We start from the raw sequence: 22,776 nt of genomic DNA, 5'->3' as shown, positions 1-22,776 counted from the left end.
GCTCCCTTTGCTGGGAAGGAACATCTGGAGCATTTGAGGACCTGATGTGGCTATACCCTTCAAGGATAAAATTGCTCAACTTCAGAGTGACCTTGACGCTGCACTTGTTGCAATTCTGTTTATTTATATCTGGTCTTCTTCCCTGGCTGGACACAAGGCAACTTACAGGCAAAACCTCAGACTTCTGCCATTGTTTTAAACCATCACTTCCCCCTTCTTATTGTCGCTGCCTTCTCATTCCCATGCCATGGCTACTTCTGCTGTGCAACGGCTTCTCTTTTGCTTCCTTCTCCTACCCTGACCTCATGCATATCCAGGATTGTGACACTGCACTACAAATCCTTGAATGGGGGTTGCACGTTGACAGCATTACGTTTCTATGTATATAGGAAGAAGAAGATGCTAATAAGAATACTTTTGAGGCAGGATGATGCATTTCCCACAGCAGCCTCCTCATGGCCGTCTTGTAAAATGAGTTGCTGGTCTGGTGTATACAGCAGAGAATTGCTCTCCATTTTCCCCGTGTTGTTTATTCTGCCTCTCTGTGTGGCCCCCCTCACCCTGCCCTGACTTCCCTAACAAGATCACAGTAGTTTCAACACCCTGGATATCTTTAAAAGCAGCAGGTGAGCTTTCTTGTAAAAACTGTGTTAGTATTGGAGATTTACAATCCCCTCACCCTCATATTGGAAATGGCCTTAATTAAAATGCCAAGAGGGTGGTTTGGTTTTCATGGCTATTCCCTTGCTGTCTTTGCTGTCACTGCCTTTTTTCTGCAAATAGCAGTCATGGTTTTGTGCAGCAGGACAGAAAGCAGTTCCCTGGGGACCAAAATGTTTCCCCTGTTTGCCACAGTGAGTTGCGCTTTAAAGCAAACTGTCACTGAAGGTATCAGCTTGAATCTCTTAACCAGAGAAGATGGGTGCTGTTTAGTGGAAAACAACATTTGTCATATTTTGGTTTCTTGCAAAGTTCAAAATAGATATGAAGATGGTTAGGAAGTATTAGCTGTTGGGTTAGACTTGCTCATTTGGAAGCTGTTTTCTATGGTGTCATTAACTCTTAATGCCTAAAATCACGTGGCAGCTAAAGTTATTGTTGTTGGCTTAATTGAATAATCTGCTTACATATAACACTGATGGCCAAACTGGGTTATATACTGTTGGTAAATTGAGAGTTTGAAAGGGCTGTATTTGATTGAAAGAATTTGGAATTTATTATACATTATGTTTTTGTGTGCTTCACAGTCTTGGTGCTGCCCTCCCAGCAGTTCTCTTGGTTATAAACAACAGAGTCTTGCGGTATCTTTTGTGCCGTAAGCTTTCTTGGGCAAGAGCCCACTTCATCAGATGTATGGTTTATGTACCCATAGTACAGAGAGTAGGGGTGATCATGGATACTTCTTGCAGAGCGAGGCCAAGCAGTGAAGGATTACTTTGCAGAGGACAAATGCATTTGAGAATGAGATCAAGTCAAATGAATGAAAGATCCAATCGGAATAAGCATCACCTACTCCCAGCTGTTCATGAATTGGCAAAGCAAAATAAGTAACACACACAAAAACCTACAAAGGAACAATAGTTCACTTGGCGTATTGCAGGGTGGGAGTCAGGCTGATGTTTGAGAAAGTACTTTATACTGGTAATGTAGTCCAGTAATATTTCACTCCTATGCTGCAGGTTGGGGATTTGAGTGACGCTGAGATGATACAGTCATACCTTGCGTTACAGATGCTTCAGGTCGCGTGTTTTCGGGTTATGGACACACCAAAACCCGGAAGTACCGGAATGGGTTACTTCCTGGTTTTAGTGCTTGCACATGCGCAGAACCACCAAATCGCAGACACGGTGCTGTGGGTTGCGGACGCTGCGGGTTGCGAACGTGCCTCCTGTACGGATCACATTTGCAACCCGAGTGTCCACTGTATTCACAGCAACCCTGCAGTGTTTCCATTGCTGTTATTCTTCCCATCCCACCCCCAATCACTGTATTAGCTTTTAAAGCCATAAATGCACTTGGTTCAATGTACCCTAGGGAGAACCTTCTCCATATACCCTGATCCGAAACATATACTAATACATTTGGGTGATGGCCTGCTTTGAGTCCTGTCCTTTATTTAAATTAGATTTTCAGGAACAAGGGACAGGGCATTCTCAGCAGTGGCAAAAGGCAAGTTGCCCATTGGGCTAGTGCATTGAAGAAGAACGGCATGTCCAACAACTTCAGCTCCCCTAAAAAAAGCTCGACATATAACATATTTGCTCTGCACCCCCAAAACCTCAACAACTTTGACCTTAACCCCAAGAAAGGGGGTAGATCACTGCGCAGTCTCTTGGGAGTTGGCCACCCCTGAAAAATCCCAAACTCCTTTTATTCCAGCTTGCGTTTTGCAGCTGCATTGTGTTACTCTAAATCCTTTTAAGGCTTCTAGATTGTGGGTTTCATTTATTCAATTATGTATTAATGGTTGTTGTTTCTTTTGAATGGTGATTGCTAGTCACCATGAGGCACTATTACGCCACATGGCATGGTACATATTTCAAAATAAATATGTAACATTTTGATAATGGAAGGGGCTGTTTGTGCACCAGCCAATCCATTCAGTACAGAAAGGACTTTGAGTGCAATCCTGAGGTGAATATCCTATACAAGGGAGGGTGAAACGGCATTGCAGATACTACAGGAAAGAGCAGCTGGAGAACAAAAAAGAATTATATTTTGCATTTTGTAACATTTCTCCCTTGGTAACATGTAATAGTAGTGTACATCTGTAATTAGAAACGGAAATTTCAAAGACACAGTTGAAATTCAGTGACCTTACTCATACACTTTATTAAGTGCAGAGTGGGATTACTATAAAGGCAGAACGAGTATAAACACTTTAGAAATAGTTTGCTGGAAAAAAATAAAAAGGGAAAAATAGATCGTTTACTGTTTATGTTGCTACCCCATGACTAGTTATCTGCTGTACCAAGTAACTGAAAATTCAAAATGTATGAAAGGTATTTCATCACAAGTTTTGTAAAAGAGATCTGGCCATGGACATCTGCTGGTCTTTTCGTAGTGGTGGTACAGAAAATACTGTAAATAAAGCATAAGTAAAATCTGAGAACAGGCCTGCCATTTCTGGTGCTTTGAGCCAGGGGTGAAGCCTGGCTAGGCCTAGCCTCTGAGAAACTTGTATTCCAGGTCTATCCCTCCTTTAGTTCTTGGGAGGTAGACCTGGCAACTAGACCTTGGGTTTGATTCTACTAAACAGCCGGAGCTGGTACAATGGGACTTCCCACTTTCTCCTCCTGTGCTTCCCAAGTCATCACTGAAACCCTCAATTCTCCCCTTTCATCCCTTGGGTAGTTGCAATGCAGCTACAATCCACTTCACAGCTCCCTCCCTCATTTCCCTAAAAAACACAACTGCAGAACATCAGGAAAGGACCACTGGACTACAGGGTTGTTACACTACTCAGCCTCTCCCCGCCCCCCATAAAATGGGCTGAGCTACCGTATTTTTCACTCTATAAGATGCACCAGACCACAAGACGCACCTAGTTTTTGGAGGAGGAAAACAAGAAAAAAAATATTCTGAATCTCAGAAGCCAGACTAGCAAGATGGATCGCTGTGCAGCGAAAGCAGCAATCCCTCTTGCTGTTCTGGCTTCTGGGATAGCTGCGCAGCCTGCATTCGCTCCATAAGACGTACACACATTTCCCCTTACTTTTTAGGAGTGAAAAAGTGAGTTATAGAGCAAAAAATACAGTACTTTGGTCATGTGGATAGGAGGGGAGCTGGAGCCCAGAAACATCTGGAAAACCATAGCTTCCCCATCCCTGAGACAGAGAACTTGAATCTCAAGGGTTACTACTGGTTGCCTGAAGCCAATAGCCACATTTTGAGGGAGTGAGGCTTTACTATATATATATATATATATATATATATATATATATATATATATGCAGGTTTTGGTGTCCTCGGGTGTCTTCCCGTGTAAAAGTTGGGGTGTCTAGGCGACGTTTCGACGAGGTCTCACTCGTCATCTTCAGGCTGGTGCTTTCGGCTTCTTGTTACTGGAACAGAGCGGGATCTCAATGTTTGAGTTCCTATAAATACTGTAGAGGGGGTGTGGTGTCTAGCCTCCAATGTTCTGGGCAGAGAGGAAGTTCCCAGGCTAGTGTGCCTTTTCTTCTTTTGTTCCTTAATTACTTGAGAGATACCTTGAGTGATTTCTTGAGTGATATCCTGAGTACCACTTAGGTGGGTCATTAGGTGTGGATTAGTTGCTAAAGTCTTTGTGTCTTGACCTCTTGAACTTTGTGAAGAGTTTTCCTGAGAAGATGGCTGTATTGCACTTAGTTGTGCTTTGGCTTGGCTTCGTGTATAGGGGCGAGCTGTGGTTTTGTGGCTTGTGTCAGCCAGATCTGTGTAGGGATTGCAGGGGGGTGCAGCATCCGGAGGTGCCACCATGGATTGGCTACTGGATGGTGTCAGTAATTCATCTGTGGAGAGGGTCTGGGTTTGGGTCTGGTGTGGTTGATTGGTGTTGGCGTTCTGTGTGCCTCTGGATCTGGTGTCAGTTTTTGTGGGGAGGGCTAATTTCCAGATGTCTGGCAAGCGGGATGTGTCGTCACGCTTGTTCATGTTGTGAGGGTGTTTCTCTATCTCGATGGCTTCCATGATTATTCTCTTGTGGTGATGTTCCGTGTTAAAGAGCAATTTGGAATCTGCAAAATTAATTTCGTGTCCTGTTTCTTTCATGTGTTGGAAAAGAGAGGAAGTTTTTTCTTCTTTTTTGACGGCATTCTTGTGTTCTGCGATACGTGCATTTATTCGTCTGTTTGTTTGTCCAATGTACGTGGCTGGGCAGACTTTGCAGGGTATTTCATAGATCCCTTGGTTTTCCAACTGGATTTTATCCTTGGGGTTTCTGAGGATATTGGCTATTTTTTGGTTGGTGCAAAAGGCTGTTTTGATATTGTGTTTATGGAGGATTTTGCTAATTTTATCTGTAGTGCCCTTGATATAAGGAAGGAGGGCCATGCCATTGTTTTCTTCTGTGTCTTGGTTTTTGGGGGGTGTTTCCTTTTGGATTAGCTTCGTAATCCTGTTTTGCTGGTATCCATTGGCAATTAACACATTTGAGAGATTCTGTAACTCAGTTGTCAAGTGGTCTTTGTCAGCCAGGCGTTTGGTTCTGGAGATGAGAGTCTTGGCTACGGAGTTTATTTGTGCAGGGTGGTGGTGTGATTGTGCATGTAAGTAGCGGTTGGTGTGTGTTTTTTTCTGGTAGATAGTGTGTCCTAGGGAGCCATCAGGTTTTTTGTAGATTAGGACGTCAAGGAAGGGAAGTTGGTTGTTGGCTTCTATTTCCATAGTGAATTGTATTTTGGGGTGTAAGTTGTTGAGATGTGTGAGGAAGCTATCCAGTTTTTCCTTCCCGTGTGGCCAAATTACAAAGGTGTCGTCAACATATCTGAGCCAAAGTTTGGGTTTGTGTTCTGACTTGTCTAAAGCATTGGTTTCAAAGTGTTCCATGTACAGGTTTGCGATGACCGGTGAGAGGGGTGATCCCATAGGTGCTCCTTCTATCTGTTTGTATCTTTGTCCATTGTGGATGAAGTACGTGTTGGTTAGGCAGTGGTTGGTCAGGTCCAAGATGTATTCGGGGGGATTGTATTTGTTTTGAATAGCTGTCAAGGCTTCATTAATGGGCACTTGTGTGAAGAGAGATACAACATCGAAGCTCACAAGTAGGTCATTAGGATGTAGGTTTTGCTTCTTTATTGTTTCTATGAACTGGAAGGAGTTTGGTACGTGTGAAGAGATGGATTCTGCATAGGGCTGAAGTTGCTTGGCGAGAAATTTAGCGAGATTTTGTAGAGGTGAGCCTATGGAGCTGACTATTGGTCTGAGTGGTGTTCCTTCTTTGTGTATCTTGGGGAGGCCGTAGAGTTTGGGGCATCTGGATGATTTTTCTCTGGGGATGATTCTTAGCTGGATTTCTTCACTGATAGGAGAGGCTTTTATTTTGGATTTGGTGGTTTTTTCCAGATAGGTGGTGGGATCTGTTTTTATAGGTTTGTAGGCAGGATCTTGGAGTAGCTTTGATAGTTTTGCTTGGTAGTCCGATGTGTTCATCACCACTGTGGCATTACCTTTGTCTGCTGGGAGAATGATTATGTTGTTGTCTTTCCTCAGGTTGGTGAGTGCTTTCTGTTCTTCTTTGTGTAAATTGCTTCTGGGTGGTTTGCTGGAGCAGAGGATGTTGGTGACTTCAAGTCTGATTTTATTGGCTTCATCTGGGTTGAATTTGGTTAGGCTAGCTTCGACTCCGCATATGATGTTTTCCGTGGGGATGCGTCTCGGGGCGACTGCAAAGTTGAAACCTTTGGAGAGTACTTTGGTTTCAGTTGTGGTGAGGATCCTGTCTGATATGTTATGTACTGTTTGTTTCATGGGTTGCTGTGGAGGGTGGCCGGGCTTCTGGCGTTTCTCTAGTTTGTGGAGTTTGTTGGTGTGTGTGTCTGTCTTATGTGAGGTCTCCGTTTCAGCTCTCCAGACGGCTAGTTGTTTGCATTTGTCCCAGAGTGCAGGGTGGATTTTGTTACAGAGTTTGAGGTGAAGAGTGAGTAGATCTTTGTTGGTTTGGTCTAGTAGGTATCTTTTCTTGTGTAGTTCGTTTCTGATTAGGGATAGTTCAGTTCGTTTCAGGATCCTTTCGGTGGCTGGGGTTTTAGAATGGAATTTAAGTTGGAAGCATGTGGGAATTAATTTGTTGTCTCGGCAGTTGCGTAGGAACAAGAGATCACATAAGATGGTGGCTCTTCGGACTTCTAGTTTCTCGTAGGTTCTTGTCAGCTGGAAGGTTTCCTCCCCGTAGAGGTAAGATATTTGCTTTCGTAGATTTTCACGGGTACAGGAATGCAGGTTTTGGTGTCCTCGGGTGTCTTCCCGTGTAAAAGTTGGGGTGTCTAGGCGACGTTTCGACGAGGTCTCACTCGTCATCTTCAGGCTGGTGCTTTCGGCTTCTTGTTACTGGAACAGAGCGGGATCTCAATGTTTGAGTTCCTATAAATACTGTAGAGGGGGTGTGGTGTCTAGCCTCCAATGTTCTGGGCAGAGAGGAAGTTCCCAGGCTAGTGTGCCTTTTCTTCTTTTGTTCCTTAATTACTTGAGAGATACCTTGAGTGATTTCTTGAGTGATATCCTGAGTACCACTTAGGTGGGTCATTAGGTGTGGATTAGTTGCTAAAGTCTTTGTGTCTTGACCTCTTGAACTTTGTGAAGAGTTTTCCTGAGAAGATGGCTGTATTGCACTTAGTTGTGCTTTGGCTTGGCTTCGTGTATAGGGGCGAGCTGTGGTTTTGTGGCTTGTGTCAGCCAGATCTGTGTAGGGATTGCAGGGGGGTGCAGCATCCGGAGGTGCCACCATGGATTGGCTACTGGATGGTGTCAGTAATTCATCTGTGGAGAGGGTCTGGGTTTGGGTCTGGTGTGGTTGATTGGTGTTGGCGTTCTGTGTGCCTCTGGATCTGGTGTCAGTTTTTGTGGGGAGGGCTAATTTCCAGATGTCTGGCAAGCGGGATGTGTCGTCACGCTTGTTCATGTTGTGAGGGTGTTTCTCTATCTCGATGGCTTCCATGATTATTCTCTTGTGGTGATGTTCCGTGTTAAAGAGCAATTTGGAATCTGCAAAATTAATTTCGTGTCCTGTTTCTTTCATGTGTTGGAAAAGAGAGGAAGTTTTTTCTTCTTTTTTGACGGCATTCTTGTGTTCTGCGATACGTGCATTTATTCGTCTGTTTGTTTGTCCAATGTACGTGGCTGGGCAGACTTTGCAGGGTATTTCATAGATCCCTTGGTTTTCCAACTGGATTTTATCCATGGTGGCACCTCCGGATGCTGCACCCCCCTGCAATCCCTACACAGATCTGGCTGACACAAGCCACAAAACCACAGCTCGCCCCTATACACGAAGCCAAGCCAAAGCACAACTAAGTGCAATACAGCCATCTTCTCAGGAAAACTCTTCACAAAGTTCAAGAGGTCAAGACACAAAGACTTTAGCAACTAATCCACACCTAATGACCCACCTAAGTGGTACTCAGGATATCACTCAAGAAATCACTCAAGGTATCTCTCAAGTAATTAAGGAACAAAAGAAGAAAAGGCACACTAGCCTGGGAACTTCCTCTCTGCCCAGAACATTGGAGGCTAGACACCACACCCCCTCTACAGTATTTATAGGAACTCAAACATTGAGATCCCGCTCTGTTCCAGTAACAAGAAGCCGAAAGCACCAGCCTGAAGATGACGAGTGAGACCTCGTCGAAACGTCGCCTAGACACCCCAACTTTTACACGGGAAGACACCCGAGGACACCAAAACCTGCATTCCTGTACCCGTGAAAATCTACGAAAGCAAATATATATATATATATATATTCATTGTACCGATGCTTTTTAACTCACCGCAGTCTTGACATCATTTATGCACATCATGGAACTTTTTCCTTCAGTTCAAACACATTTTTAATTGTGAGCAATACTTCACGTTGCAATACTTTACATTAAGAAATGCTTGTGTCAAACTTGCAGATCAATTTTTGCAACTATCCCCACTCCTCCCAAGTCATTGGAAATGAGGTGTCAGTGGATGGTCAGAACGTCATTATGCTCTTTCAGCTGTTTGTGCCCTCGCTTACAGCCCTCGAGAGATCTAGCATGGCTGCTCTTCTGATAGAATGTGACTTTCCAAGGCCTGTTATTCAGGACCTAGCCTGTGTTAGCTGGCAAATGGCTGATTACACTCCTGAGTTAAAGTCCTTGCACATACAAACAATAAGAATAACATTGTGAATGAATCCTTACGTAGGCAGGGAAAAGACAATGTGGTTTTGAAGGTTGGCGGACTGTGGATTAGAGGGACAAAAGAGAAGTAAATTTCACATGAATCACGCTGGTCCCCAGAATCGTTGCTTGCAAGTCTCTTGTTCCTTTAAATTTCATCATGAAGTGATGTTTTGAGAAATTTATTTTACTGTTATATCTATGTATCGAGTGCACATTTCAACAAATATATATATATATATATATATATATATATATACACAAACAAACAAACTGTAGTAACTGCAGTATGTTAGAAATGTACTTCACATAGCTAAGAGAGTGTATTCTGTACAGTACTCTCTGAGAATTTTCTAACAAAACTTCTTTTTTGTTTTGTTTATTTAGCTCCAGTGATAAACCGGTTCATTAGAAGGGCGTCAGGTGAGTTTCCTGTATTTGCATGCTTTCGTTGTTATTGTAACAAAGCTCCCCCCCTATTTTATTTAAGTATGCTAATATTGTCTTATAACGAAAGAGAGAAATCAGAACGCTAATCAAAGAAAGGGATGTAAAATCAAATATTAATTTATCACGCTGAATGGTGTTTTTTTTTTTTTAAAAAAAAGCTTTATTAAAAACCTGTGACCAACGTGTGACTCAGAAACTGAATGTGGTTCTTCTGATCTTTATCGGAGTAGCAAGTGAAATGTCACTAGCCAGGGGACGGACTCGTTGGGAGAGTTGTGAACCACATCTCACGCCATCGACTGCTGTGACAGGCCAGCTCCATCAGGCCTCTTCTCCCCTCAGCTGTCATTTGGGGGCAGCCAATCCAGCTGCCTCAATGGGGGAGATGGGAATTAAGTCTCATTTCATCAGCTTCATCAGGCACCTCCTTCCTCCAAACTGTGCCAGCTGGTCATCATAGGAACATCCGGTGTTGTAAATTGGTTCCCAGGCTCTCCTCCCTCTTTCCTCACTACCCCTTGGGTTTTCCTCATTTAAATCTAAAGCCTGGGGGTAGGGACTGTCTTGTTTTGATTGTATGTAAGCTGCTCTGGGATGGGACGCGGGAGGTGCTGTGGGTTAAACCACAGAGCCTAGGACTTGCCGATCAGAAGGTCGGCGGTTTGAATCCCTGCGATGGGGTGAGATCCCGTTGTTTGGACCCTGCTCCTGCCAACCTAGCAGTTCGAAAGCACGTCAAAGTGCAAGTAGATAAATAGGTACCACTCTGGCGGGAAGGTAAACGGTGTTTCTGTGTGCTGCTCTGGTTTTCCAGAAGCGCCTTGGTCATGTTGGCCACATGACCCGAAAGCTGTACGCCGGCTCCCTCGGCCAATAAAGCAAGATGAGCGCTGCAACCCCAGAGTCGGTCACGACTGGAACTGATGGTCAGGGGTCCCTTTACCTTTAGCTTAAGCTGTTCTGGGAGCCTTTACCTTTACCTTAAGCTGTTCTGGGAGCCCTTTTGGGCTGTAAAGTGGGGTACAAACGCTCCAAGTAAAATAATAAATAAAGCATTGGACATTTTGTAAGTTTACAGCGTAGGTGTCCAAGTGGTATAAAGAGTTTTGAAGCGGCCGTTGTGCAGCAATGATAGAAAAACATGTTTTCACCTCAGAACGCTCAGATATTTTCATCATATCTAACATACAGGAGAACACACATACACATATTTTCTTGATCAAGCAGACATAAACACATACAGTTCTCTTCCACAATTATTTTCAGAGTGAACAACTTTATCAACCTGCCACTTTCTTCCCCCAATGTCAGAGACCAATATGAAGGCTCACCAAGGATCGAACTTCAATACTTTTATTTGAATCAGGTTCCTAAATACAAACTAAAAGCAAAAATATGAAGATGTTTCATTTGTGACTGAATGCTGAAAAGATTTGAGCCTTCTACTCTGTAAATTTTTATCTAGGCAGCCTCTGTAAATCTAGTTGCTGGTTCATCATTTTTCTATATAGTCACCCAGAAAGTGAAGAATTCTGTATTGCGTTGCAGAGCATCACAGCAGAGCTCATTGTAAAGGATCTGTTGCAAAGTGCCAAGTTGCTTGTGAAGGACCTCATTTGTATTGTAAAGTGTTCTGTTTTTATCTAATAGATTTCTTGGACAGCCAATAGCATTGTTTCTTTAACTTAAATGAAGGTGAAGTTTAAGCACAACAAAAGCAAAGTTGGGAAAAACAATTTCTGTAAATCTCCTAAAATCAGAATGGTTGTTCAACTGTTGACTGCAAACACTTCACTGAGTCTTTCTTTCTTTCTTTCTTTCTTTCTTTCTTTCTTTCTTTCTTCCCAGGTTGGATCTGCTTTACTGTCTTTCTTTAAAACCTAGCGGTATATTTGTGATATTTTTGTTTTTGTTTTGAGTTTCAGTATTGGATGCACGTTTAAGGATGACTTGCTTTTTCTTGGCACAGCTACCAATTAAATAGCCAGAGGTTAATTGCAGAAGCACCTGCTGACAATAATGTAGGCTGTTAATTATTTAGCAGATATTCCAGCCTACATACTGTGACTATTAACAATTTTTTTAAAATCTTGCATAGCTATAATTGGTCTCAGCAGCTGTGATGGCACAGTTCCACACAAATCAATCCTCTGCAAATCTTTCACCCAGCTTGCTTCCTTTAGCACTACTATTGCCAACCCCAAATAGTTTCTAAATCCAGGGGATTTCCACCCAAAATCATTTAGAGTTTAGGGTTAGCGTAGAAAGCTGCTTGACAGTGAAATGCTTGAAAATAGATCTGGTGTGCTGCATCGCGGCCTCAGGATTGAAAGTGCAGAAGTCGTTTTCCATAGCTAGTTACAGACTTTCACATAAGAACAGCAGTTTAAGAGAGGGGGGATTTGTAGAATAAGTGCCATTTGGTATAAACAAGAATTTCCCCTGTCCTGACTTTTACCCATGGGGCTTGAAATGGTTTAATAAGGAGACTGAGGCAAAGTATGACAGCTATCTTCAAATATCTAAAGGGCAGTCACATGGAACATGGAGCAAGGTTGTTTTCTCCTTCTCTGGCGCCAATGGCTTCCAAGTTACAAGAAAGAAGATTCCAACTAAACATCGGGGGGCGGGGAGGATTCTGAAAGTAAGAGCTGATTGACAGTGGAATGGACTCTCTCAGAAGTCCTTCCTTGGAGGTTTTCAAGCAGAGGTGGGATGGCCAATGCAAGAGCTAGTTGAGATTTCTTCCAACTCTACAATTCTGTGAGTCTATGATTCTATAAGCCCCAGTGAAGAGAGGGGAGGCGCAGACTTGGCGTCAAGAAGTTGCTTTGCTGGGGAAAGTTTAAGAACTGCCCATTCATGGATTCTGCCAGTGATTGAGCCAGTCACGGGAGAGTGGGGCTCTGGACAGATAAGGTTTAGTTTGCCAGCAAAAGCAAGACTTCACAGCTAAGCAGGGAAATATTTGCTTGCTTACTCTCGAGCAACCCCTTGGAAACATTACAGTGAGGAAAACGAAGTGTGTGATAACCTCTTGCCAGATTGAAGACACTGTGCACTGTATCCTGTATTCCAACCTCAGGATTGATGCTTCTATTGATTTTCAGAATTTTCTAGGAGGTCAGTCAGATGACTTCGAAATTACATGGTTGCTGGCCAGGATAAACTAATTTGTTACCTATTGAGTAGCTTTATGTTCACTAGCCGTGGGAAATGTATTGTGGGCTACTTAAAAAAATAATAATTAAATGATTTGGGGGAATGTTCCCATTTTAAGTTTTGATAAATTGTACTTCTGAAAATGGATAGGTTTTAGCTTGTAATTGGATTGCCCTGTTTTGCTTTCTTGTGATCTAGATTGTAATGGCTGTTTGCGACAAACAGAAAAAATCGGACTGATGGATGCTACTCGCTGCTCCCAATTTCTTAGCAGTGGCAAGAGACTGGAAGCAAAAGGACTGTACTGGGTCTGCATGAATTGTACTGTTCAGATGTAGCTAAATTAGATAAATGAATGGAAGCCTTCACATTCTTGTGCTCTATCTTTCATGCTACGTATGCTGCTCGTGTTTATTATAGATTCATAGCTGGCATGACAATACTCTTCCTCTCTTAACAGTCTTTTGATTCTATAAACAAGCTTAGTGAGGCTGCACAATATTGTTGGCGAACTGTTTTTTTAAATTTTTGGTGGCATTCACACAAAGAATGAAACAATGTTAGGTGCTTCTGAAAGGAGTTGTTTAAAGTATGTGGCAGTCACAGTGATCACGGTGATTTGTAGCACATTCTCTGCAATAATACAAGACTTCAGTCAATACCGTTCTTTCAAGGATACTGAGAGACCCATGGTACTCTGCTTTGCTGTTATAGTTTATTAAATAGTTCAAGGGGGGAAAAGGTTGGCTGTTAGATTTCGCAGTTGGGGCTTTTCAGATTATTTACAATAGGTTGTAAAGGTAAAGGTACCCCTGACCGTTAGGTCCAGTCACGGACGACTCTGGGGTTGTGGCACTCATCTCGCTCTATAGGCTGAGGGAGCTGGCGTTTGTCTGCAGACAACTTCCGGGTCATGTGGCCAGCATGACTAAGCTGCATGAACCAGAGCAGCTCATGGAAACGCCATTTACCTTCCCGCCGCAGTGGTACCAATTTATTTACTTGCACTTTGATGTGCTTTCGAACTGCTAGGTTGGCAGGAGCTGGGATTGAGCAACGGGAGCTCATCCCGTCACGGGGATTCGAACTGCCAACCTTCTGATCAGCAAGCCCTAGGCTCTGTGGTTTAGACCACAGCGCCACCCTACAACAATAGGTTGTAATCCTACTCAAAGTAGGCCCCCCAAAATTAATAGGCATGACTAACTTAGGTCCATTAATTTCACTGGGTATACTCTCAGTAGGATGGTTTGATATGCAGTATTCATATGAGTTTTAATGCATGGTTAATACTAATAGCTATATGTGCATCCTTCAGAATTCTTTGGTGTAGGGCCCCCAATAATTGTTAGATGAGGAAATGACAAAACCTCATTTGTTGTAGCTTTTTAGAGAGGTGTTTGCTGTTGAAATGAAATTACTTGGAAATTTTGTAGGAGCAAACACCCCCTATTTATTTATTTATTTATTTGTCAGTTTGGAAGCCTAAATTGAAAGCCTGTGATATATCCTGAACATTAAAACAAGGAAAAGAACTTTGGAGTAATCTGGTTAGAATTTGAAAGCAGACAGTGCCATAGGACATTTGGGAGGAACACAGACCTCTGGGGAAGCAGGGTCAGCACGTCTAGGTTTGCAACGCAAATGGAGTTTAATGTTAGCAGGAATTAATTGAATCAGTTAACGTTGTATAGATTTATGTCCCTGAGCTGAAACGGAGAAGATATAAATAGCGTTTGAGGGTTAGAAAGTAGGCAATGCTTTTTCTGTCATATTCTCTTGACGAACTTCTGAGTAGCTGAAGTTGATGTGATTCAGGTGCATCGCAGGTGGAGAAAATTGTTTTTAGCAGCTGTGCATATATCTTATATCAAGACAGTTACCTGTTAAGGACCTGATACCACCCTGGCAGCAGTGATACCAACTCAGGATCCTTGACACCCTGCTCTTGAGTGTCTTGTTCCATGGCAGTGGAACGCTTCTTCATGGCAATGGTGACAGTGACCCCTTCCTCTGGCCTTGAACTTACCATTTTGCAGGCACTTGCTGGCAGGAATTCCATCAGCAGGGAACCCCTCCCCACAACTGGCAGCCAGTGGTAGGCTAGCTTAGCCGGGAAAGCTGGGTGGAGGAACGAACGCCTGTGTACACCCCAGCCCAGCATAATGGGGAACAGGTTGGGTTGTTCTCTTGGTCTGTCAAGGTTTGTTTCATGAGTGGAAGCTAAGAGGGTATTCCGATTTGCTTTATTTCTATCTGTTCCTCATTACAAACAGGGAAGAAAAGTTGAAACACCTAGAATTTCCCCCTCAACTGTCAAATGGTGTAAAGTGAAATTATGTACAGCAGGAGGCTTCCCTCCCTCCCCCTTTTATATTTCTAGTGGAAAACTAAAAACCTAATTAAACTGGATGAGTGCTAACAGCTTTCGAGGAAAAGCCTTGAAAGCAAAACAAACACAAAATGGAAGCCAAAATTTCAAACTTGATGAATATGGTTTGCTGTTTTTTCATCACTCATTAGTGTGCTTATGTAACATTTAGCATTAGTTTATTCTAATTAATGTTCAGATGCTAATAGTTATGCAACCATGTGAAAATTTGCAATTCCTGGTGTAGTTACATGTTTTCTCAACGTCGTTCAGATAATCGGCTTATTTGTGCTTACATGACAATTGATACTCAACCCACTTCTTCTGCAGTTTTTTGCTCATCCTCCTCATCTGCTCATATTTTTATAACCGTAACACCAGGCTAATGTAAGAATACGAGTCCTCCTAGATCAGGCCTGTGGCCCATGTAGGTAAGCAAACCATACTTACAGTGGCCAGTCACTGTCAGATGCCCACGGTTTCATTTTGTGAGCTTCTGCTTAATTTACACAGAAGGACAGGAAGTCTTCTGCATCTCCCAGAAAGCTCATTCCCAAGGTTAAGATACTCTAGGGTCCCCACGGTATGAGAGTTGGCTTCCAAAAGGATTTTATATTTTTTACTCCCCACCCTCCACATAAGCAGGAACACTCATTGGGTTTGATTTTTCTCTCTGTAAATTTATTATTTAACCTGTTAGACACTAGAAAGCTAAATTCATGGAATTGGAAGGGACCCTGAGGATCATCTAGTCCAATCCCCTGCAATGCAGGAACATGCAGCTGTCCCATTCGGGGATTGAACCTGCAACCTTGGTGTTATCAGCACCATAGTCTATCCAGCTGAGCTTATCCAGAGTCCTGTAAGCCCAAATTGCTTAAGCTGGACCATAGCATGCAGAACATCCCAGGTTCGATCCCTTGGCACTACCAGTGAAAGGAATTGTTTAATTTTTTTAACACTGTATATCCTGCCCTTCACCACAAACAAAGTCTGGCCTTGATGGCTGGGGCTAACGTGAGTAAAAAAAAAGTGAGTCTGTGGACGAACTCCGGGCTCCCTTGGCCTGAAAGTGAGATGAGCACCGCAACCCAATAGTCACCTTTGACTGGACTTTTTTAAAAAAAGTTTTTATTGATAAAATAATTCAGCATTAATACACATATATTGCAAATATACAAGCATACAAACATACATTTCATACAATCCTTTAAAATGTTCAAACATAACTACACTCAATTCCTTTTCCCATCACCATCCACCACCCCTCACCCCACCTTTGTGTTTGACTTCCAATCTACTCAATTGCAATTTCTTTCCACTTCTATTACTTTCTTTAACATACCTTTAACCTAATTTCATACTTCTTTTTCTATTACACATTGTTACCCATCTTATTTAGTATTTCAGTATTTGAAACGGAACTTGTTTATTCTAATAGGAGTTCTGGTTTTTTGATATGGTTTTGCAAGTATCCTTTAAACACCTTCCAGTCCCTGTCTATCTTCTCTTTTGAGATCCTTCCAGATTCTCCCATTGTTTTGGATATATTATAGTACTCCAAGAATTTGGCAAGCCACTCTATTTTTGTCGGTATAATACCACTTTTCCAATTTTTCGCAATCAATAGCCTTGCGGCTACTGTTGCATATAAATATAATGTCTTGTCTTCTTCTTTTAGGCTTCCTGGTAATATTCCCAGTAGAAAACCTTTGACTGGACTTAACCATCCAGGGGTCCTTTACCTTTATCTTTAATGTGAGTCACAGTCCAAAACATCTGGAAGGCACCATGTTCTTAATTGCTGAAGGAGACAGTTATGCAGTGGGTGGACCAGCGATCTGACTTGGCATAATGCAACTGTATGGTCATTGCAGAATATATTAATGATGAACACAAGTGCTCTGAACATAAAGTCCAGCCATTTCACAAAGCTACTAAGTTGCTCAGCACCAATGTGCTGATTTTAGAAAATGCCCCTACTTGAAATGTCGATGCACGCTGTGCTCCTTGATGGCGCTGTGGTCATCTGCATTCTGACTTCCTCAGTTCGTGATTTTGGAGGGCCTTAAGCAACTTGTGTCCTGTTCCCAAAGACAGGTTCTTGTCGATGACCGTGATCAGTGCGGGTCTTGGGCCTCATCTTGCTGTGGAGCACCTCCCAAGACCAGAACAGGGCAGGATTAGACGGATGAGTCTTGTCAGTGGAAGCCCGCACAAGGACTTCTGCTTGTTCGAAGGGGCTTCTCCTTTCCCCTTCCCCTCTGTTGCCCAAAATGGTCTTTGGAGGAATCCACAGATTGGATGATCTGGAGGGAAGAGAGTGGAGATATGGAAATGATGGAACGATCGATATAATTTTACGTTGCATTCCTTCCATAGTCCCCATTTAGTAAAAACTGTGCCTAGATTATTATTGATATTGCTAGGTGTAGGGAGATTTGAGAACAAAATGGTACAGTAATGAACAATTAAAACTGAAGTATTGCTAACATCTCGGGTGTTTTCAAAAAATATGCCGAAGGCATTCGTGTGGAACAATTAATGTTCAGCATTGGGGAGAACCCTTTGAGGTGATGTAAGCAGGTCTCTTGAATGATGTAAAAATTATTTCGTACAGAAATAGAACTCTTTCTCTATGAGCTTAAAGATGCTATAGGCATGTGTGAAAAAACACTTGAAGCAAGCAGTATGAGAGAAATCGTTCGCCATCTTCTGAGAAGACAGGGATCTGCCCCTGATAATGAGGGCTTGGCGGAGTGGCAGCTCTCAAATTGCTTCCATCCAAGTAAGCCTAATTATTGTACCAGATATTTATAACCAGTGGGCATATTGGATTGGGAACATCTCCAGTGGAAATGAATGGGAGCGTCAGAAAGCATATCAGCTGTTCTTTTGTATAATTCTCATTCTTTTAAATGAAAGGGGCTTGTGCAGACGAAGCTGCATGCAAGACCGTTGCCTGCTCTGGATCAGTCAACAGATCAGCGTTGTTATGCCTGCACTGGGCTTAAAAGTAAGGTGGACAGCTAGTTTTTAAATTGCAGAGTCTCTGCCAAATATTTGCAGCTGGCATTGCAAATACATAATGGAGGAAATGTGTTGCTCACCTGTTAGAATGTCCTGGAAGACGTGGCTTCTTTTATTGTTTCGGTAGAGTCTTTGCTTCCCAGAAATCCGCTGTCTCCGCTGAAATGGTATATTTCATATTTACTGCAGGTGTTTGGGTCAGACTGAATCCTCTCTTGTCTTGCACGCAACACTGAATCCTTTCTCCCCCTCCCCCCCCCAGCTCTTTACTGGCACAGTAGAAAAGAGGCTAGAAAAATGCATGGGGAGGGAGAGAGAAATACTGTGTTTCTTGAGACCTGATGTGATAGAAAAGTTTGTTTGCTGAGCAGGTTGAGTCGCCAATTGTTTTTTCCCCTGCCAGCAAACAGTTAACTCTCAACGGCTCCTGATGGGTCACAGTTCCAAGGGAGGCAGTTGGGGGGGGGGGGAGTCACCATCGTGTATTGTGTGGTCCTTAACTGAACTTGTTCTTTAAAACTTATGTGGTCATTTTTGTTGTTATTAGTTAAACTGGCATGTCTAGAGTTTGTGGCAGCACTGAGCGGAACTAAGCACAACCAGGGGCTTGACTTTTCCGGCCAAAATTTAAGTTATTAAAAAGTCTTAATTCACCTTGTGAATTCACAAAATTTTAGCGATGAAGGTGACGAAGTAAGCTTTTGGAAATCAAACTCAGTTTAGAAAAGCAGAATAATGAACTTCGAAAGGAACGTCAAGATGCCGATGGACAGTTCAAGGACCAACTTGAAGCAGAACAATATTTTCCCACACTGTATAAAACGCAAGTTCGAGAACTAAAGAGTGCGAAGAAAAGGCAAAACTCAGTAAAGAAGTGCAAAAAATAAAATAAAAAATGCCAGAGTTGCAGGACAAAAGAGATTCTTTGGCAGCACAACTTGAGATCACGTTAACGAAAGCCGATTCAGAACAGTTGGCTCGCCCCATTGCTGAAGAGCAGTACTCCGATTTGGAAAGGGAAAAGATCATGAAGGAGTTAGAAATTAAAGAAATGATGGCAAGGCATAAGCAGGAACTTGCTGAAAAAGATGCCACAACAGGATCGCTCGAAGAAGCAAATAGGACGCTAACTAGTGATGTGGCTAACCTTGCAAATGAGAAAGAAGAATAGAATAACAAGCCTATGTGTTCATACCTACTCTATATCACTTTCCAACAAACTGTGAGGCTTGCATGAAGCCGTTATGGCACATGTTCAAACCACCTCATGCCCTGGAAACCCACCACTGCCACCAATTAATATGCAGCAGCACCAATACCTGCTAAAATTATGTGAATTCACAAGGTAAATTAAGACTTTTTCGTAACTTACATTTTGCCCAGAAAAGTCAAGTCCCTGGTTGTGCGCAGTTCCGCTCACTGCTGCCACAAGCTCTAGACATGCCAGTTTAACTGACAGCAACAAAAATTACCATACAAGTTTTAAAGAACAAGTTCAGTTAAGAAACACACAATACACGATGGTGACCCCCCCCCACACCAACTGCCAACTGCCTCCCTTGGAACTGTGGCCCATCAGGAGCCATTGCAAGTTAACTGTTTGCTGGCAGGGGAAAAAAAAACACTTGGCGACTCAAAACTGCTCAGCAAACAAACCTTTCCTTCACACCTGACAGCTGACAAGATCACTAGTAGAGACATGAAACACATGGCATTGTATAGTAATCTGGCAACTTTCAAACATGGTTATTTTAAGCTTTTAGACCCTTGTTTATAACATCTGGAACTAGGACAGTGTGAGTCACAGGCAAGCCTTGGGACGCTGCAAGGGGCAGTGAGAAAATAAAGGGGAAAGGGCGCAGAAAGAAAATGTTACCCCTACCTACACAGCGGGTTGCTGTTAGTCCCAAACGAGGTCTTTCTCATTAAATAAAAAGTAAACATAGGTTCTTTGATCAGATATAGAAGGCAGCCCTGTTTAGGGAAGTTGTTAGTGACTGGTGTTTTAATGTATTTTTAATCTTCATTGGAAGCCACCCAGAGTGGCTGGGGAAATCCAGCCAGATGAGCGGGGTATAAATTATTATTATTATTATTATTATTATTATTATTATTATTATTATTATTATTTCCTCCTTCAGTTGCAGCCCCTTACATACTACATGGGACCATTTTGTTACCTCACAGAATAGGTGGGAAATTAGCAGGGCACCAGGCACATTTTGCGTCTAAAAATTCTCCATTTGCGAGCACTTCATAAAGTCTGAGTGCCTTTTTTTTGCGCCTGGCCGACACTCAAGAGCTACTTGACGCCTTAAAGTCTATGTTAAGGATAGACAATATGTTAAGGAGTTTAACAATAAGGAGTTGAGCGTTTTGAAAACTGAAGCGTGGTATCGGTATTTTTATTGTAAACACAAAATTGCTAAAAATGTAGTCACTTATGTGAACTGCTTATTTTGCTTATCAAAATAATAAATAAAAAGTGTTGCCGACTCCCCCTCCCCCCCCAGTGGCGACTAGACATTCTGTTTTGGCGCCCACAACCCAAGTCCCAGAAGCCGTTTGGCTCCTAGCTTTTCTCTCCCAGTTTCTAACACTGGGCAGAACTGTGGATTCCTCAGGGTAGGCGCCCCACAAGTGAGAAAACATCTTTCTTTCTCTGTTGGTAGGCCAAGCTTCATATAAAATGCTCAAACATTCATCTGTGTAGTGCTTTGTAGGTTAGACAAATGGTGTTTTGCTGGGTTCCGTGGTAAAGAACTTGTTTCAAATGATGCTGGCATCTGTCTGTCTCAGAGGAGTGTGCCTTTGGGCGTGAGGGCAAGCTGTCGGAAGGTTGCAGCGCTCGCTGTGGCTCTAGAGACCAATACTGGAGAGACCTGTTTTGTTGCAGCTGGGGCAGTTGCGCTGCTGCAGATGCACTATGGCGTTTCTTCTCTGCACTCCTCTCGGCAATCCTTCCTCCCCTGGTCACTGTTATGGGTGCATGAGCTGACGCTCTCCAGGCACTGTGGTCATCTGCAAGGGATCCCCACAGGGCAGAGTTGCTGTTGCCAGCCACACATCCTTGAGTGGTGTTGCTGTGCTTGCTGGTGAACGTTGGCATGATTCTGTGGTTGCGCATGCATCATGCTGATCTCCCCACTCCCTCACCTTCTCACCTCCCAGTTTGTGCAGCAACACCGTTGCCAGGAGGCCACATGCATGGTTGCACCCCCCTCCTTGCCAGGCGCCCCTGCTTTCAGGTGTTCATAACATTGCAGCCTCAGTCTGGATTCAGCTCTATGCATGTTTAAAAATCTGCTCTATCAGAATGGAACCAAGGACTGACCACTTACATGGAAATTTGCAGAATGGTATTCTGCATTTAGTGGGGAACCTATTAAAATCACCAGGATGATCTGTTATGAGGAACTTATGATTTCCCCTCATCCTTATTTAATATTGTAGAAATTATGACATTCTTATTGATTCAGTTCATTTCCCCACCTTCTGATTATGTAAGTGATCTCATGCATTATTTATTGGGCATTGAAATTACTCTTAATTTTTCCTTTCCACCAAGAAGATGATTTACAGTATGAATAACATTACCTTCTCTGTAACCTTAGAGCCACCTATTTCCATCTTGATTAGCTTCTAAAGTAATCTTATTTCCATTTGTTCTTGCGGTACAGGACCTATTGTACTACAGTGATTGATGCAGTTCTTTTTGAATTTCACCTTGCACAAAATCATGACTGCTAAAAGCCCCATTCTCCCCAAAATAGACACTGTATGTAGATGCATGTGCAATGGTACAGCTGCTTAAGCTTTGGATTTTTATAACTTTCCCCAAATGTTTACATTATTCGAAGCTAGGTGGCTGATGACCAGACAGAGAAGGCCTTTTCAGGCAAGCTGTTTATGGAGTGGTTTGCCTGGCGCCCAACTGTGTTGTCTTTTTTTGGAGTTAGGCAAAGATTGTTTCCATTTTCCCAGGCCCTCCATTGTGAAATGTAACTAGGCTGATTAGCTTTTATCCTTTTGCTGAATATTTTTTCTGTGCAGTTGTTCCATGTATACTGTGACTGTTTCTATTATTTACCGTATTTTTCGCTCTATTGGACGCAGTTTTTCCTCTCCACAAATTGAGGGGAAATGTGTGTGCGTCCTATGGAGCGAATGCAGGCTTCTGCCATAGCTGTGCGCAACCCCTCCAGCAAGGAGAGGCTGCACGGGGCTATGGATTCTTTAGCCCTGCGGAGCGTTTCCCGGCCAGGAGAGGCTGCACGGGGCTAAAGGGGAAGCCAAAACAGCGAGCGGGATCCATCCTGCTTGCTGCCTTGCCTTCTTCCAAAAGCTGTGCGCAACCCCTCTGGCAGGGAGAGGTTGTGTGCAGCCTGTACGCTGCTCTTTGGGGCTGGGGGGGAATATTTTTTTTCTTGATTCCCCCCCCCTAAAAACTGGGTGCGCCCTATGGTTCAGTGCGCCCTATGGTGCGAAAAATACGGTACCTGCATGTCACTTTTGACAGTTATATTAAAGGGTACCCTATAATTTTTTTAATAAACAAGCAAACCCATCTTCACCTCATTATGATTTTTGCAGCCACTACAAGCATGATGTTTCCAAAATGGAATGCATGTGTATACTCTTGAATACTTAAAGTAAGCCATGGGAGAAAACAGTAGTTGGTGGTACAAGACTGCCCTCAAAGACAAGTACATGAAGCCCTAAATGACTAAGAGCCAAGGCTGCAGCCATCATAAGTTGGCCAACTGGCAACTCCATTTCAGCCCAAAGACAGAAGACCCCCCCAAGAGTTCTGGAGAGATACTCTTCTGAGTGAATAAATGAATGAATGAATGAATCAATCAATCAATCAATCAATCAATCAATCAATCCTCAGGCTCATGTTTTATTGGGTTGCCATTG

General features: G+C 42.9%; 2 protein-coding genes across 3 annotated transcripts in view; one reads left to right on the top strand and one right to left on the bottom strand.

Moving 5' to 3' along the window:
• Positions 1 to 22,776, bottom strand: part of BCAP29 (B cell receptor associated protein 29) — a 920,634-nt gene that overhangs the window by 620,618 nt on the left and 277,240 nt on the right. The gene's annotated exons all lie outside the window — the stretch shown is intronic.
• PRKAR2B (protein kinase cAMP-dependent type II regulatory subunit beta) overlaps positions 1 to 22,776 on the top strand; it is a 72,696-nt gene that overhangs the window by 24,359 nt on the left and 25,561 nt on the right. For both annotated transcript variants that reach the window (XR_014555842.1, XM_083701595.1), the window contains exon 2: positions 9,231 to 9,266. Coding sequence is in view for 1 of the 2 variants with exons in the window: in XM_083701595.1 (XP_083557721.1) it covers positions 9,231 to 9,266 (36 nt within the window). In the remaining variant the exon portion in view is untranslated. The remainder of the gene's footprint in view (positions 1 to 9,230; positions 9,267 to 22,776) is intronic.

The sequence above is a fragment of the Podarcis gaigeae genome, assembly GCF_964106915.1.
Source record: "Podarcis gaigeae genome assembly, chromosome: 10".
Classification (NCBI taxonomy): Eukaryota; Metazoa; Chordata; class Lepidosauria; order Squamata; family Lacertidae; genus Podarcis; species Podarcis gaigeae.
This window is presented reverse-complemented; position numbering and strand designations above follow the sequence as displayed.